The following is an 18,898-nucleotide window of genomic DNA, read 5'->3' as shown; positions in this document are numbered from 1 at the left end:
GGCAGAGACACAGGCAGAGGGAGAAGCAGGCTCCATGCAGGGAGCCTGACGTAGGACTCGATCCTGGGTCTCCAGGATCAGGCCCTGGGCTGAAGGCGGTGCTAAACCACTGAGCCACCCGGGCTGCTCATCCTTATTTTAAACAGCTTAACAATAACCCATAATCCTTGGACCAACTTGTCATCCTTATTTTAAGATGGTCTCAAGAACTAACCTTATTAGTGCCTAAGAAAGTTAAAGGTTTACCAAATGCACTTAAGGAAACACAAACACACTTTAGGAGACAAACCAAATATTATAAATACTATCTGTCCCAAAAAAAAGGTTATAATTACCTTTGTACAAGAGACAGAACATACTCAATTATTAGAATAAAAATTTCAAGTTCTTAAATTTGGGATGCTGTTTTCTCCCAATATAAAGTCATTGTACAGGGCTCGATAAAAGCTAGGCATCAGAAAAATCTGAGATATTTGTTTTACACACTAAAAACAAACATGGTGCTCAGAAATGCCACAGGTGTGAATGATGAGTGGATATGATCTCTGACATCAAGGAATTTATCATTCAATTGGGTAAGAGAAAGGAAAACCCACAAAAAAAATAATCAGAAGAAAGAAATGATATGGAGATTCAAAGGAGGTAAGTCTATATTGATTGGGGATTAAGAAGCATTATTTAAGACGAGCCCTGAAGAGTAACCAGTAAGACTCTAGTGGGAAAAGACAGAAACAGAATAAGGAGGCATTCCAGATAGGGAGGTAAGAGTATGAATAATGATGCAAAAGCAAAACCCCATAAATATGTGTTAGAAACAGGAAGTGGTCTAGGGTAGTAACCTTAGGGTATATACACTGAGGATATGGAACACGGTAGTGGGCTAAACTGGCCAGATGTGGAGTACTCGTGAAGGCACCTTGCCATTGGACGTTCTATCATCACCCAGCCTAGATTCCCTTTCACTGTGAAACCTGTAATAGTTGTAATATTCCACCCTAGTGGATTACTAATGGTGGGTGATAGTCAACCAGCTAACAGGGAAGAGGAGAGAAGCATTCCAGGCAGAAGACACCAAGGCAAGAAATTGTGCATGTGTGTAGGCCTGTGTCAGTGCTGGTTGTGGAGGAGGGGATAAGAGTTTAAGGAGTTCGTAGGCTGGAGCAAGGGAGAGGATGAAAGCACAGGAAATGGATCAGAGAGGGACTTGTATGCAGTGGTGAAGGTTCTTCTCTTGGACTCTGTCATTGAGCCTATTGGCAGTCACTGAAATTGAGGCAGAAGGATCAACTTAGCTCTCTCTCACTGGGGTTGTAGAGAAAACTTTTTGCTGATTCTAGTGTGGGAATGGCCCCGTATTCCTCCCGTGGGCACAGTGACAAATATGACAATTTCTAAATCCCAGGAGAAGAGGTAGGGCTGGGGAGCATACTGATTTGTGTCCTGCAGACAAGGACAGGGGAAGGCTGAGCAGCCAGGACACAAGTGTGGGCACTCTTCACCAAGGATGGGGTGGAATTTAAACAGAAGGTGAGGGCTGACAGCTAGGGAGCTAAGGCCAAGGGCTCTTAACTAAGTGCTCACAGTTGTCAAATAAGACTATGCATGGGGCACCTGGGTGGCTCAGTCACCAAAGGGTCTGCCTTTGGCTCGGGTCATGACCCCAGGGTCTTGGGATGGAGTCCAAAGTCAGGCTCCCTGCTCAGTGGGGAGCCTGCTTCTGTCTCCCACTGGTTGTGCTCTCTCTTTCATTCTCTCTCTCTCAAATAAATAAAATCTTGAAAAAATTTATTTTTGTTTAAACATGAAAATGTATGCTTCTGAGTCCCTTCCTTGTCTTTGTCAGGCTCTCTATTGGTCTTTGTGGGTCTTGCTTACTACCTTTCCATCTTGTTCTTTCTCTTCTTCCCTTCCATCTTACTCTTTCTATGCCCTTCAACAAGTTATAAAAATGAATAAAAGGTTATGTACAAAATATTTCTTGTTAAAGATAAATAAGGTATTTTGTAATTCTCTAGTATGTTTTAACTTACTTTTTCTTGTTGTTTTATTAGTTACGTGCCTTCCTTCCCCTGAAGTCAGCAGTATTAAAAAAAAAAAAAAGCTCCCCATTTCCAGTATCACTGGAATCTAGAGACCATGGTAGACAACTTCAAGGCAATTCTGATAAGGATTGCTAAGAGTCTCAATTTATGTCACCTTCTCCAAATTTCAATATTGCTTATGGTACTTTACTTACTGTCCCATCTGGATCTCACCTGTCCTTTTAAGCCTCAAATTCAACCAAATGCTTCAAAATAGCCTATTCTGTAGCTAAACAGTCTGACTCCACACACAGTATATGTCTTTGAGGGCTCTTGTGCCTTTGTTCAGGTTCCTTGCTTCCTGTTTGGAAGGCCTCTCTGCCCCAACCCTAACTCTCTCACCTATTACAATCTCGTTTTCCCTGAAGAAAGGAATAGAGACAACTAGAAAGACAACTAAGAAACAATATAATGGCAGTAAGTACATATCTATCAATAATCACTTTAAAAGTAAATGGACTAAATGTTCCAATCAAAAGACACAGAGTGACTAAGTGAATTTAAAAACAAAATCCATCTCTATGCTGCCTACAAGAGACTCACTTCAGACCTAAGGACACATGTAGAGTGAAAGTGAAAGGATGAAAAGATATTCCCCACAACCGGAAGCAAAAAAAAAATACACACACACACACACACACACACATATCGGGGCAGCAATACTAATATCAGACAAACGTGACTTTAAAACAAGGACTGCAGGGGATCCCTGGGTGGTGCAGCGGTTTGGCGCCTGCCTTTGGCCCAGGGTGCGATATTGGAGACCCGGGATCGAGTCCCATGTCGGGCTCGCTGCATGGAGCCTGCTTCTCCCTCTGCCTGTGTCTCTGCCTCTCTCTCTCTCTCCTCTATCATAAATAAATAAATAAAATCTTAAAACAAACAAACAAAAAAAAACAAGGACTGCAACAAGAGACAAAGAAGAGCATGATCAATTCAACAAGAGGTTATAACTATCGCAAATATCTGTGCACCCAACACAGGAACATCTAAAAATATAAAACAAATATTAACAGGCATAAAGAGAGAAATTGACAGGAATACAATCATAGTAGAGGGCTTTAACATCCCACTTACAACAATGGATAGACCATATAGGCAAAAATAAACAGGGTAACAATGGCTCTGGATGACACTTCAGATCAGCTGGACTTAATAGGTATACACATAGAACTTACATCCCCAAACAGCAGAATATACATTGTTTTCAGGTACACATAGAACATTCTCCAGGACAAATCAGATTAGGTCACAAACAAATGTCAAAAAATTTAAGGAGACTGTAGTCACATCAAGCATCTTTTCTTTCTTCTTTTTTTTTTTTTTTTTATCTAATAGTGGTGAAAAACTAGAAAAAGATTATAAGAAGAAAACTGGAGCGGGAAAAAAGAGAAAAAAGAAAGCAAATGTGGAGACTAAACAACATGCTTCCAAACTAAAACTGGGTCAACAAAGAAATCAAAGAGTAAATAAAAAATTAACCTGAGATAAACGAAAATGAAAACAAAATGGTAAAAACTTCAGGATGCAGCAAGAGCATTTCTATGTGAGTTTATTTATAGTGACACAGGCCAACCTCAGGAAATGAGAAAAAAAAATTTATTTATTTATTTATTTATTTATTAATTATAGTCACACAGATAAAAGAGAGAGAGAGGCAGAGACACAGGCAGAGGGAGAAGCAGGCTCCATGCACCGGGAGCCCGATGTGGGATTCGATCCTGGGTCTCCAGGATTGCGCCCTGGGCCAAAGGCAGGTGCCAAACCGCTGCGCCACCCAGGGATTCCAAATGAGAAAAAATCTTAAATAAATCCTCCAACCTAACACCTAAAGGAACTAGAAAAAGAACAAAGGAAATAATAAAGATCAAAATGGAAATGAATTAAATAGGGCAGCCCCAGTGGCTTAGCGGTTTAGCCCCCGCCTTTGGCCCAGGGCGTGATCCTGGAGGCCCGGGATCGAGTCCCACATCAGGCTCCCTGCATGGAGCCTGGTTCTCCCTCTGCCTGTGTCTCTGCCTCTCTCTCTCTGTGTCTCTCATGAATAAATATATACATAAACAACTTTCTTTTAAAAAGGAAATGAATTAAATAGAGACTAAAGGAATAATAGAAAAGATAAATGAAACTAAGAGATGCTTCTTTGAAAAGATAAAAACCGATAAATCTTTAGGTACACTTACCAAAAGGGGGGGAGGGGAGGGTTCAAATAAAATCAGAAAAAGCAGAGGAAAAGTCACAACTGACAGCACAGAAATACAAAAGATTGTAAAATATTACTATCAAAATTTATATGCCAATAAACTAGACTGCCTAGAAGACATGGATCCATTCATTCCTAGAAACATAAAATCTTCAAAAGCTGAATCAGTAAGAAATAGAAAATCTGAACAGACCAATTACTACTAATGAAATTGAATCCATTATCAAAGTAATAAACAAGAGTCTAGGGTCAGATGACTGCACAGGTGAATTTTTCTAAACATTTAAAGAAGAGTTAATAGTTATTCATCTCAAGCTATTCCAAAAAAAACTGAGGAGGAAGGAATTATTCCAAAGTCATTCTATGAGGCAGGCATTGTCTTGACACTAAAACCAGACAAACACTGTTAAAACTGGTGCAAAAATCCTCAACAAAATAGCAGCAAACCAAATTCAATAATACACTAAAAGGATCATTTACCATAATCAAGTGGGATTTATTTCAGGGATGCAAGGATGGTTCAATATCCGCCAATCAATTAGTCAATGTGATATAGCACATTAATAAAATGAGTAGAAATCATATTAGTATGTCAAATGCAAAAAAAAAAAAAGCATTTGACAAAATTGGACATCCACTCAATGATAAATCTCAATAAAGTGGGTATAGAGGGAACATACTTCAACATAATAAAAGCCATACATGTCATGACAAACCCACAGCTAGTGTCATATTCAATGGTGAAAAGCTGAGAACTTTTCCTCTAACACCCAGAACAAAACAAAAATGTCCACTCTCATCACTTTTATTTAATACTAGTCACAGCAAGCAGATAAGAAAAAAAGACATCCACATTGGTAAGGAAGAAATAAAACTGTCATTATTTGCAGATGACATGATGCTATATGTAGCAAATGCCAGGGGTGCCTGGGTGGCTGTCTTTGGCTCAGGTCGTGATCTCAGGGTCCTAGGATGGAGCCCCATGTTGAGCTACTTGCTTAGCAGGGAGTCTGTTTCTCCTTCTTCTCTGCTCCTCCCCTACCTGCCTTTGTACTCGTTTTCTCTCTCTCAAATAAATAAAATCTAAAAAAAAATAAAAAATAACAAAGGGAGGGAGGGAGGGAGGGAGGGAGGGAGGGAGGGAGGGAGGGAGGAAGGAAGGAAGGAAGGAAGGAAGGAAGGAAGGAAGGAAGGAAGGAAGGATCTTTCTCTTAAATAAACAAATAAAATCTTTATTACAGAAAAAAAGGAAAAAGGAAACCCTAGACTACAATAAAAACTATAAGAACTAAGAAATGAATTCAGTTAAGTTGCAGGATACAAAATTCTGTTCCATTTCTATACAATAATAATCAACTAGCAGAGAGATAAGTTGAGACACATCCCATTTACAATTACATTAAAAAAAAAACCCACAAAAATACCTAAAATAAATTTAACTGAGGAGGTAGAGACTTATATATTGTGAAAACTGTAAGATATTGACAAAAGAAACTGAAGATAACACAAATGACTGGAAAAATCCTCATGGACTAAAAGAATTAATATTAAAATGTCCATACTAGGGATCCCTGGGTGGCGTAGCGGTTTGGCGCTTGCCTTTGGCCAAAGGTCCTGGAGACCCGGGATCGAATCCCACGTCGGGCTCCCGGTGCATGGAGCCTGCTTCTCCCTCTGCCTATGTCTCTGCCTCTCTCTCTCTCACTGTGTGACTATCATAAATAAATTAAAAAAAATTAAAAAAAAATTAAAAATAAAATAAAATGTCCATACTAGCCACAGTAATCTACAGTTTCAATGCAATCTCTATGAAAAGACCAACAGTATTTTTCATAGAATAAGAGCAAATAATCCTAATATTGGTATGGAACACAAAAAATCCCCAATAGTTAAAGCAATCTTTAGAGGAGAAAGCAGGAGGTATTGCCACCACAGATTTCAAACTATACTGCTGAGCTATAGTAATCAAAACAGTATGATTGTGGCACAAAAATAGACAAACAGATCAATGGAACAGAATAGAGAGTTCATGCTTGTATGGCCAATTAATCTATGATAAAGGAGGCAAGAATGTTTAATGGGAAAAAGTCTCTTCAATAAATGGTGTTGGAAAAATTGGACAGCTACAAACAAAAGAATCAAACTGGACTACTTGCTTACACCATACACAAAAAATAAACTCGAAATGGATTAAAGACCTAAATTTAAGACCGGAAGCCATAAAGATCCTAAAAGAAAACATAGCCAGTAAACTCATGGACAGTGGTCTTTTTTTTTTTTTAATTTTTATTTATTTTATGATAGTCACACACACACACACACAGAGAGAGAGAGAGAGAGAGAGAGAGAGAGAGAGAGAGGCAGAGACATAGGCAGAGGGAGAAGCAGGCTCCATGCACCGGGAGCCCGACGTGGGATTCGATCCGGGGTCTCCAGAATCGCGCCCTGGGCCAAAGGCAGGCGCCAAACCGCTGCGCCACCCAGGGATCCCGACAGTGATCTTATTAATATTTTTTTGGATCTGTCTCTTCAGGCAAATGCAACAAAAGCAAAAATTAAACAATTGGGAGTACATCAAACTAAAAAAACTTTTGCACAGGGAAGGAACTCATCAACAAAATGAAAAGGCAACCTACTGAATGGGAGAAGATACTGGTTTTTGGACTGTTTTTAGTTTTACAATTCATTTAGTGGCAACTGGCAAATCAACAAATTAGCAACAGTTATCTTCAAAGGTTTTATGTTAGCTTTGCTGTCATTTCTCAAGGATGATCAGATATCTAGTCACAGACATTTCTCACACAAGATGCATCATATAAATCAGACATGGAAAAAAAAAATCAGACTTGGTTTATCACCAGCATTGATAAAACCAGACCTAGGGAAAGAACTAGGTCTGAGGACACATGCATAGTCTCAATATAGTGAATGTTTAGCCTGCCCTGATTATTACAAAATCAGAACAGTGAGAATGTTCACAGTGGGAGAAGATACTTGTAAATGATATGTCATGACAAGAGGTTGACAGCCAAAATATGTAAAGAACTCCTAAAAGTTAACACTAAAAGCAAAAAATCGTTATAATTAGCAAGTGGGCAGAGGACCTGAGTAAATGTTTTCCCAAAGAAGACATACAGATGGCCAAGAGGCACATGAAAAGATGCTCAACATCAGTAACCACCAGGTAAATGCAAATCAAAACCACAACAAGCTATCACCTCATACCAGTCAGAATGCCTAGTATAAAAAGACAAGAAATAACAAGTGCTGGTGAGAATGTGGAGAAAAGAGAATCCTCTTGCACTGTTGGTGGTTATGTAAATTGGTACAATCATTGTGAAAAACAGCATGGAGGTTCCTCAAAAAATTAAAAATAGAAATACTATATAATCCAGTAATTCCGTTGCTGGGTATTTACATCCAGATAATAAAAACACTGATTCAAAAAGCTATATGTACCTCTACGTTTATTGCAACACCATTTACAATAGCCAAAATATGAAAGCGACCCAACTGTCCCATTGATAGATTAATGGATAAAGGGGATGTGGGGTGTGTATGTGTTTACACCATACACAATAAAATACACTCAGTCATAAAAGAGTATGAAATTTTACACTTGAAACAATATAGACAGACCCAGAAAATACTATCCTAAGTGAAACAAATTAGAGAAATGCAAATACATCATTTCACATACATATGGAATCTAAAAAATAAAACGAATAAACAAACAAAAACCAGAAACACTTGTGAATACAGAGAACAAACTGGTGGCCAGAGGGGAGAAAGGAGAGAGGGGAATGGGAGAAACAGGTGAAGAGGATTAAGAGGTACAAACTTCCAGTTATAAAATAAGTCATAGGAATGAAAAAGTATAAGTATAGGGAATATAGTCAATAATATAATAACTTTTTATGGTAAAAGATAACTACACTTCTCATGGTGAGTCATTTTATAACGTATATAACATCAAATCATGATGCTGTATACCTGAAGCTAATATAATATTGTATGTTGACTAAACTACAACTAAAAATTAAAAATAATAAAGGGGCAGCTGGGTGGCTCAGTTGGTTGTGTCCAACTCTTGATTCTGGGTCAGGTTGTGATCTCATGTTTGTGAGATCAAGCTCTGTGGTGGGTGCTGCACTCAGCATGGAATCTGCTTGAGATTCTCTTCCTCCCTTTCCATCTGCCTTACCCCAATCTTAATCTTGCAGTAAGAGCCAGTTCAGCTTTATTATCCTCCTGGGGGCTGTATCAGCATTTGTCATCATACTTATTCCCACTGTCCCCTGTAGTTCCTCAGCTGGTTATCTGTAAGGTAATGTCACCCCCCGCCCCAAGAGTGAAAGCTCCAAGGAAAACAATCATGTATTTTTTGATTATTGAATTCCAACCTAATGAAGAACAATGTATCTTGCATGTAGTATTTACTCAATAAAACATTTACTAAATGATGCTTGTTCTTGAATGAAATCAACACACACAGTGCAGTGTCAGAATTCCTTTTCATAACACTAGATGATGATCAAGAAAAGAAGGGATGTCTACTTTCTCTTAGAGTATAAAGCTAGTTTAAGTCTTAAAATTATAACTCATATCATAAATTGATATAGTCCTAAAGCATTAGGGTACATTAAATCTTCTTCATTTGAAAGCTGTTAAACAAAAAAATCCCCCTCCATATACTTAAGAAAAGGGGAGGATCCTAAGAAGAAATGAGAGCAAGCATTCCACCCCTGCTCGCTCATTTTAAGGATTTCATTAATAATGAGAGCCATGAATCCACATGAAAATATGAAAGTGCATTATATATAGATCAATAGAAAAATATCTTTATTAAAAATTGCAATACCAAGGACATAATGCCAATCATAGATTATATCATCAACGAAATAAAGTCTGATTTATTACTACATGTATGGAAACATGTAATAGTTTCAGATCTTCAAGAGTAAGCTCCGGCCAGCCAGATTGTTTGCTGTGTTGAAGTAAATATGAATGAAATAAAAACTGGCAAGACTCTGCCCTGTTTAGTTCTGCTTAAAGCAAGATTCTTGAAAATGTCACTCAAGTAACAGGGACAAACAGAAGCCAACAAGGTCCAGCAGGTGCAGTAGAGTCTGAGGGAGGGATCCAGATGTAGTCACACCAACACATATTTTTGTGTATTTTTTTGTCTGTCTGCATAGTTTGATAGCTTTTGTATACTTACTTCTATATTAATATAAAAAGAATCAACACTGTAAGAACTTTAATTAAAGCTTAAAACTGAACAAAGAAAATATCCAAAATCTACTTGTTTTCTTATCAGTACCGAGTCCTCAGGAAGAAAACCTAGATCTATTTAGATGATGATTTCAAGTACAGATGTCAGAAGCAAAAATAAGAGAAATTACTACTACTTAGTAAGTCTTTCTATGTACCAAGTACTAGATTAAATCTGTTATATATATCAAACATATCACAACTTTAGGTAGTGGGTATTATTATTTTATTATTATCTTCTTTTTACAGATCTACTTACATGTGATCATACAATTGGGGAGGAGAGAGACTGGAAATCATTTGATTTTAATAAAGCTCATGATCTTAATGAATTTATCACGCTGATTATTTTAACATATCCTGCCAACTGGGTTTGGGGCTTGCACAAATCTACTGCAGTCTACTCTGATGGCCTGCTTTGACATCTGGCTGGCTGACTTTGGCCATTTAATTATCACCAGCACTTCTAGAAGATAACAATACTAAAGAAGTTGACAATTGAAATTCAAAGTATATGTAATGAATAAGGGACCATTGTTTAAAAAAGTTAAATCATATGTCATTATCAGTCTCCCATTCATTCTCCAAATAATCAAGTCTGTACTATCATAAATATTCACCTGCAATCCAAAACACTGTCTTCACTATGTGAGTATCTCCAAGGGCATGTCCAAGAGCTGTTGAGTTCCCTAACCTACCCTTTCCAGTAAGCTGGAGGACCCTGCCATCACCCTAAGATTGTATCACATACTATATAACCAAACTAGAAGCATCACCCCAAAAGCCTGATTTATAGATATCCTATTTCTGAAAGACGGTATCAGAGCCCTTTTGCTTACTTTGCTTCATGACAGCTATTAGCTGAAGCTCAGGCTTCAGCTTTTTTTTTTTTTTTTTTTAAGATTTTATTTATTTATTCATGAGAAACACACAGAGAAAGGCAGAGGGAGAAGCAGGCTCCCTTTGGGGAGCCTGATGAGGAACTTGATCCCAAGACCCCAGAATCATGACTTGAGCCAAAGGCAGATGCTTAACCACTGAGCCAACCAGGTGCACCTCAGGCTTCAGTTTTGAATGATAATTTTCATCACAAGAACTTCATGTATTTAACATGGGTAAAAAAAGAATAAGAAAGAAAAACTAAATTTTAATAGGCTCACCACATTAACTTTTGTGGGCTAGAACCAGGTTGTTTCCATTACTGTTTTCTTGAATCCTTAAATAATCCTGTTAGTTTATGAATACTGACTCACCTACATTTTTTTTTCTCACCTACATTTATAATACAACCTGCCCACTTCCATGGTTGCAAGTGGTGTACTGGGAAATGCTTAAAAACCCAGCTCTTTGGGGGGAAAAGTAGTAAGCATCATGAGGTTTACTACAAATTTAACTAGTATAAAGGATGTGCAGCATATAATCTATAAATGATAATACAGCATTCTTTATTGTCCATTCCATATAGCCAACTGATTCTTACAGAATACTTCTATTTTTGCCAAATCCTTGTATTGCAACCAACTTCAGGTTATAATGGATGAAAAATAGTTCCAATGTGAATATTGGTTGAAGTTTTCACTTAAGTTAATGAGTAAGACAAAAGTGAAATAATGAAAATGTATGAAGATGCTGTATGTAGAAATATAATTGTCAATCTGTGACTTTTTTTTTGCTAAACTGAATATTCTCTTTTGTGTTTGCATTAACAGCTACTTAATGTTAAAATGTCAGATCGTTTAAAAAATGTCAGATGGTAATTATTAACATTTTCTCATTCCCCCCCCAAAAAAAAATCTCCCTTACTTTTTAAGTCTAAAATGACAGCTAACAAGACAAAAAAAAAAAAAATCAAGCTTTGATTTATAGAGTTTACCAGATTTGCAGGGTGTCAATACTGTCACCAAGGCTGATTTCAAATATAACCTGAATGTGGACTTTAGGAAGACATGCAAAGTAGCCACCATACATAGTATATCTATCATGGAGATAGATAACAAGGCACAAAGAGCCTCTAGTGCATAGATAATGGCAAAATGCAGTAGAATAATTAGAAAATGATAAATTTTAGTCTTCCTTGCCTTTTTAAATATCATTTAAAGTCTGTATAATTTTTAATGATGGCTGTACTCATCAATTGGCTCAAAAATTCTGGAAACTGAAAAAACTGGGTTTCACTGGTTGATATGAGTTGACTTTAGCACACCACTTTCCTCATCTTCTCTTAAAATACTTATTTTTTAAGTTATTTTCAGTATTAGAGAAAATTCGTAAGTATAAAAGCAACCTGGAATTCCAATGTTCTCAAAATGGCATGAAAAGCAAAACTGTACTGGGTGACAGGCACTAAGGAGGGCACTTGATGAGATGAGCACTGGGTGTTGTACTATATACTGGCAAATTGAATTTTTTAAATAAAATATTTTTTTAAAAACCTGTATCATTAATCACAATGAGAAACCAGGACAGTCTTTCAGACAGCCTGTTTCAACATGAAAAGTCCCCCCAAATCTAACTCGTACCAATACAGATTTTTGAAATGTGCACCTTTTCATTCTTGTTATTCACTCATCAAAACTACTTGTAGAAAAACAATAATGAAAGGTTGAAACCAATTCTCTATTAACTGATAAATACGTCCTGTATTCAAATTTGTTTCACTAGTTTTAAATGAAGCAACAAATATTTTCTAAATAATAAAATCATTTAAAATTAGTATTTTAAGAAAAAAAAAACACAAAAATTATGCCTAAATTGGGGTTAACACAGGAGATGTTACTATAAACAGGGAAGTAGAAATGTGTTTTTTGGTACTCCCCTAAATGTTTGTCACTTTACACTACAGTTTTATTTTAAAAAGAATTTTTTAAAGATTTTATCCATTTATTTGACAGAGAGAAAGAGAGAGCGTGCACAAGCAGGGGAAGTGGCAGACAGAGGGAGAAGAAGGCTCTTGGCTGGGCAGGGAGCCTGATGTGGGACTCGATCCCAGGACCCCGGGGTTCATGACCTGAGCTAGTGTCCGGTTTAAGTACGCACTCCTATCTCTCTGTTCTGCTTCTGCAAGGTCTGCCGCAGTGTGCATGCCCCCGGGGGGCCAGCACCCGGCCAACGTGTGCCTGTAAGGTGCTATCCGCAGGAGGATGCCTGCTTATTTACGTAGCTGGTAATTCTCCCTCCAAATCCCATCCTTTAGGCCATTTAAAAATATCCTTTCTTCTATTTGCAAAGTGAATGGGAACTTGAGGAACAGGTGAGGACAGACAAGACTTGAGAGAAAAAGTCCAGCATGCCTGGCTCATGTACCTGAGCCTGACCCTGGAGGATACCCAGATTATAAACCCGGCTTTCCCCATGTGGATTCTAGAGTGCGGCACCTCAAGCAATCCAGTTTCGCTTCTCTAGCACAATTATGATTTCATTCAGTCTGAGACCTGCGACTGAAATACAAATGAAGTTTGGAAACGTCATAAAGATGATGGATGGACTTTATTTATAAAACCGAAAGGGGGATCTGTTAGGCACAAAGAATGAGAGAGAAGGGCTTGGGCCTGACTTATGTGTTGCTCTTAAACCACAGCTGGCTCTCAACCACGGAGACAATCAAGATGGCCCAAACAGAGCTGGCAAGGGTGTGGTTTGCAAAGGCTATACAGAGTTCTCTGGCATCAGAAAATTTTACTGTCTTCAAATCACCCTATAGGAAAGGACATTCATCACCCACTTCCCCACCGTTTTTATTTCCCATTTTCCATGTGAAGGAAGAGCTCAATGAAGACCCCAGCACATGTGAAGAAAAGGTGACTTTCTGTTTAATGAGATATTTTTTATTTATTTTTTATTTATTTTTAAAAGATATTTGTTTATTCATGAGAGAGAGAGAGAGAGAGAGAGAGAGAGGGAGGCAGAGACATAGGCAGAGGGAGAAGCAGGCTCCATGCAGGGAACCTGATGTGGGACTCGATCCTGGGTCTCCAGGATCACGCCTTGGACTGAAGGTGGTGCTAAACCGCTGAGCCACGCGGGCTGCCCATGTTTTTATTTTTTAAAGATTTTATTTATTCATGAGAGACACACTGAGAGAGGCAGAGACAGGCAGAGGGAAAAGCAGGCTCCCTTTGGGGGAGCCTGATGCAGGACTCAATCCCAGGACCCCAGCATCATGACCTGAGCCAAAGGCAGCTGTTTAACCACTGAGCCATCCAGGCATCCCAAAAAAGATATTTATTGAATACCTAACCAGTCAGTGTGACAGGTAGTTGCTGAGGGCATATACACAGCTCATAATATCTTCAACAACCAAACAACCTCAATATAGTGATTACTAAATTCTGTATGAGGAAACGAGTTTCAGAGAGAGAAAATAATTTGCCCTGGTTCAAAAGAGTTTGTAAGTGGAAAATCCAGGATTTATACCTAGCTTCTGTCTGATTTGATCCTGAAGTCCTGCTGCTTTTTTTTTAAAACAATTTATTAAACAAAAAATATCTTTCAAATTAGAACATCAAAGAGCATCTGTGTTTTTCATTTGGTTTTTAACTTCTGCTTCCCTTTTCAAAACATATTACTTTTCAAATTAATAGAAACATTATTATAAGAATAAGACATGACAGAGTGTTTATTGCCGCTGCTTCTTGGGTGGTTGTGGTATGCAGCCTTATGATTAAACTTTCAGTAAAAGTATGGCACAGTCCCAGCGTGACACATCTTAACGTGTTTTATAGTTTGAAGGGGGAATTACCAAGGTTTTGCAAAACTTTAAACCCTTGTGCAAGACCTTGATAGTAAAAAAATATATAACTGTTTTAAAGTGCGAAAGTCCTGCCTAACACGCAACGTTCACAAACTGTATCGTTCAAAATTTTCAGCAACCCTGAAACAAGCAGCTTGATTTCTCCACTGCAATATCAGCAACTAGAGATACAGCAACTTCAAAGCACAATGAAATTTTACCCAATTATTTCTCCTAAGAGCCCTAGGAATATTATTCTATCCATTTGCTGATATGAAAAACTGGAAAGACACAAAACTGAGATTAAATGGAGTTTTTTATAACCAGCAGATCTCAAAGGGAGAAGAGGGAAGAATAGATGAAGGGAGACTGAGGTAGGCACTGCAAGTAGAAACTCACTGAACGCTGAGTGCTGAATGAGAGGAATTTTGGTGGAGAAATCGGGATATAAAGACTGATTTTCAGGGATCCCTGGGTGGCTCAGCGGTTTGGCGCCTGCCTTCGGCCCAGGGCGTGATCCTGGAGTCCCGGGATCGAGTTCGAGTCCCACATCGGGCTCCCTGCATGGAGCCTGCTTTTCCCTCTGCCTGTGTCTTATGAATAAATAAATAAAATCGTAAAAAAAAAAAAAAGACTGATTTTCAGAGTAGGCTGGTATTAGAAACTGTATTGTGTATGTTATGCGTATATTTTTAAGTTCTTAGAAGATAGCACTGCATTTGTAAAACTGTTTGATATAAAACTTAGCTTACTAGTAAACATAGGAAGATGAAAGAGGCTATGATGATAATATGCAAATGAGTAGCTAGGATTTTATGACAGATGGGAAGTTTCAGGTCATATAACTACACAGGTGAAGACATTATTTTTCTAAAATCTGCCTCGTTTGAGTATCACATAAAAGGTAGATAAAGAAATGTACTGAGGGGGTGCATTCAAAAACAGATTACAAGCGATAATAATCTCCCCAGCCCTGAAGGAAAGTAGCATATGAATACTTTAGGAGCATATATTGGCTGTGAGCACCCAGACACTGTTCATACTTGCCTAATACTGATTTTTTTTTTTTGGCACCACAAAGTCCAATGTGTTTTTTAAAATATTATTTTCTTAATTTTTTTTTCCTTCAAAGAAGAGAGGCAGAAAATGATCTCAGAAAACCCAGGAAGAAAGCTGTCATGTTCTGTGTTTCAACTTCACAAAAGAATTCTGACTAGAGGCTTGAGCCTTTCAAATCTCTTGTCATTCAGGATATGAAATTCTAATCTAGCAGCGTGGCCAGTTGAGGCTGAGACTTAATCAAATATGCTGACTAGCTGAAACAGGAGGTGGCTCACTTCCTTACTTCTGGTTTCCATCTTTAGTTGCCTCCTCACTTGCAAATTATGACAGTCACTTGCTGTGCAAGCAATGAAAATTCCAAGGTAGGGGAGGAGAATCAGTGGGCACCTAATTGAGTTTTACTAGATGAAAAGTTACATCACCCTGCCTCACCTCAGTCTCCTCCGTCTTTAGGGAATTGCTGAATTTTATATAAAGCCTATTTATAAACCACTGCAAGTGATACTTGCATTCATCTTGCACTGTGACATCATTGCCTCATCAATAATTTAAGCATAAGAAATGGATTAAAGGGACTTCTCACACATGAAAAAACAGAAACCAGCTAAACTCTCCAAAATATTCACTCCTCTTACCTTGTTCTTTGATCTGACGAATTTGCTTCACAGTTTCTTTTAAGATTGCACATTTGTCAGGTTTGAAGTTAAAGTTGTCTATATCATTAAAATTTGCAAAAATCAGCTCTGCAAGTTCTTCAATATATTTATTTTCCTGTTCACGATTACGTTTCTCAGTGCTTCTCTTGGGACTAAAAAGAAGATACATGTTTTTTTATTATGGAATTTGAAAAAAAGCTATTATAAAAAATGTAAGCATATTAAACAAGTTCTAATACAGAGATAGCAAACAAAAGTTACTTACATAAACATGAAAGTACTTTGGGGAAAAAAAATGTTGCACTTTTTTTTTTTTTAAATCAAACTCACTCCAGTACGTAGCTATAGATTTACCTGTCTGATCATTTGTTCAATGTGTGTCATGTCTCCCACTGACAGTAAGCTTCACAATGACAGGGATCAGGACCATTCGCTCATCACTGTGCTTAATACAACACTTGGCAGAAGTAGGCATCAAATTTATTGTTGAATACATAGAGGAAGGTTTTAGAAAGGTATGGGAGATTATGCTAAAAATTTTTTTTAATGTACTTAAGATTAGAAGAAGAAAGGGAACTTAACCTAGTTATAATAGGAATAAATAAATTGCAGGGATTCCTGGCAAAGCATAAAAAGATAAAAATAAATCTCCATAACTTCATAGACTTCTTTAGGATGTTGGTAACCAAGTCAAACATTATCTTTTAGATAGTGCAAAAAAACCACAATCCAGCCAGAAACAAAAGTGAAACTGACCTAGGGTATTTGTTAACTGTCCAAGCTGAATGACGTGTAAACTATACACAAATGGTCCAAGTTCAGCTAAAGTTTTAAAAAAGTTAATGGAAGGGAAAAAAATTGGCAAGATCTTCTCATTTCAATTTGACAAAATATCAAGTTCCCTTTGATAACAGCATATAGCTTTTTCTTTTAATAGAGGGCTCACTAACTGACATTCAAGCAATACATTAAGAAAAGTAGGTTGTTTATGTAGTTTTCTGCATTTTTCATGTATAATTTGTACATAATACCAATTGACAAAAATTTGTAGTTTATAATAGATTTCCATCTATTTGCCTCTAAGTGTTAGCTTTATTTTCATAAACTAATAAAGCTAAGATAGAACACAATTTCCACATTTCACAGTGGTTACACTGTGTGATCAAGATCACCCAGGGAGTTACTGGTAGAGCAGGGACTAGAATGCAGTTTTTCTAGTCTCATTTTGATTCCTAGATTCTACCTCACTAAGTACAGGGAAAGGCAAGGAGTGACTGGAAGGCACAGAAGAGCCAAGTTCCCATTGTGGACCCCTCTATCCCCCACCCCCAACCCCTCTCTAGCACTCCCCCGCCACAAGATGACTAAACACAGGACAAAGAGGTGAGAAAGGGGAGCGTGTTACAAAGCCCCAAGAGCGCCCACTTGCAAGAGGGGTTCAGAGATTCTCCACTGCCACATGATACCAGCGCAGCACCAGGTAAGAGAACAACAGCCCCTACACTGAACAGCCTCCCCTTTATCCATCTGCCTCCTCGAGTGGGCTCCTGAGCATTACAGGCAGTTTGACAGACAGAAGGTGTTGATAGCCAGGAGGTACTGGGGAATTTGGAGGCCACATACTGGAGTGGAGGGTTGGAGTCCGGAATGCGCACAGTAGTGATTTCCTAGACTTGTTCTGCTTGGCAGCTAAAAGGGGAAAAGGGAATATAAAATATTTTTTGCTCTTTCTCCTTCTCTTCCTGCCTTAATGACTTTTCCTAGTCGTCTTCTTTGTTATTCTTCATCTGATCTTTTTGCAGGCCATTTAATAGAAGTTGCTGTTTTTACTTAACTTTTAAAATAATTTATATGATATAAGTAATCAAAAGAATGAAGTCTCTCCTCCCTTTGTCCCCTATTAGCCTAGCTCTCATCCCCCAAAATGGATTAACAACTCTAAAGTATTTCTTAATTATCCTAAAACAAATGGTTTATACAAAGGGTAGTACTCCATAAACATGCTTCAAAACTTTTCTCTGGGGCAGCCTGGGTGGCTCAGCGGTTTAGCGCCTTCAGCCCAGGGTGTGATCCTGGACACCTGGGATGGAGTCCCACATCAGGCTACCTGCATGGAATGGAGCCTGCTTCTCCCTCTGTGTCTCTGCTTCTCTCTCTCTCTCTGTCTCTCATGAATAAATAAAATCTTTTTAAAAAAAACTTTTCTCTGTAACAATATTCTTAAGAGATTCTTTTTATATCAATCCATTAAGTGTCTTCATTCCTTTTCCATAGCTGTATTGTATTCCAGGTTATGGAGGTGTCATAGCTGTTTAGATAGTTCCCTACAAACATTTGGGTTTTTCTTAATCTTCTGCAATTATTAAATAATGCTGTAGTACGTAAACTCAAGTGTCTACCATTTTACATGTGTGAAAGTATACTGCTGGAAAATTCCTAGAAGTGGACTGCTAGTTCAAAGAGGATATGCGTTTATAATTTTACTAGATACTGCTAAACTATCCTGCATGGAGATGAAAACAACTAACACTTCCATCCATAATATATGACACGGAACTTGCTTTAAATTACTTGTTTTATTCACTGAAGGGCACAATCTTTTGTCACCAACTCAAAAAATGCTAATAAATAAAAATAAAACAGTGTAAAATTAACAGCAAATTCTACTATGGGATCTTCTTGTCTTTACGACACCCTGTGAATCTAACAGAAAAAATATGGAAGACTCAAAATTATATAATAAACCTGCTTTAATAGTCAAGTACACAGGAGACATCAGAAGGAGCATATAGCTTTCTCTTCTTATAAAAGAATAACAAACCCTGCAACTGATTAGCATAACCAAAATGTAAGCTAAATGATACATATTCAAAGGTTTAACTGCTAAAGGAGA

General features: G+C 37.8%; 1 protein-coding gene and 1 non-coding gene across 13 annotated transcripts in view; both read right to left on the bottom strand.

Moving 5' to 3' along the window:
- NCOA2 (nuclear receptor coactivator 2) overlaps positions 1–18,898 on the bottom strand; it is a 297,105-nt gene that overhangs the window by 93,505 nt on the left and 184,702 nt on the right. For all 12 annotated transcript variants that reach the window (XM_055318183.1, XM_055318176.1, XM_055318178.1 and 9 more), the window contains one exon: positions 15,985–16,157. In XM_055318183.1, the coding sequence (XP_055174158.1) occupies positions 15,985–16,157 (173 nt within the window). The remainder of the gene's footprint in view (positions 1–15,984; positions 16,158–18,898) is intronic.
- Positions 7,134–7,265, bottom strand: LOC129505443 (small nucleolar RNA SNORA72). Its single transcript, XR_008663536.1, has one exon. It is a non-coding gene; the product is annotated as a small nucleolar RNA SNORA72 (small nucleolar RNA).

The sequence above is a fragment of the Nyctereutes procyonoides genome, unplaced genomic scaffold, assembly GCF_905146905.1.
Source record: "Nyctereutes procyonoides isolate TBG_1078 unplaced genomic scaffold, NYPRO_anot_genome, whole genome shotgun sequence".
NCBI lineage: Eukaryota > Metazoa > Chordata > Mammalia > Carnivora > Canidae > Nyctereutes > Nyctereutes procyonoides.
Note: the sequence above shows the minus strand (reverse complement) of the source record. Positions and strands in the feature narration are given on the sequence as shown.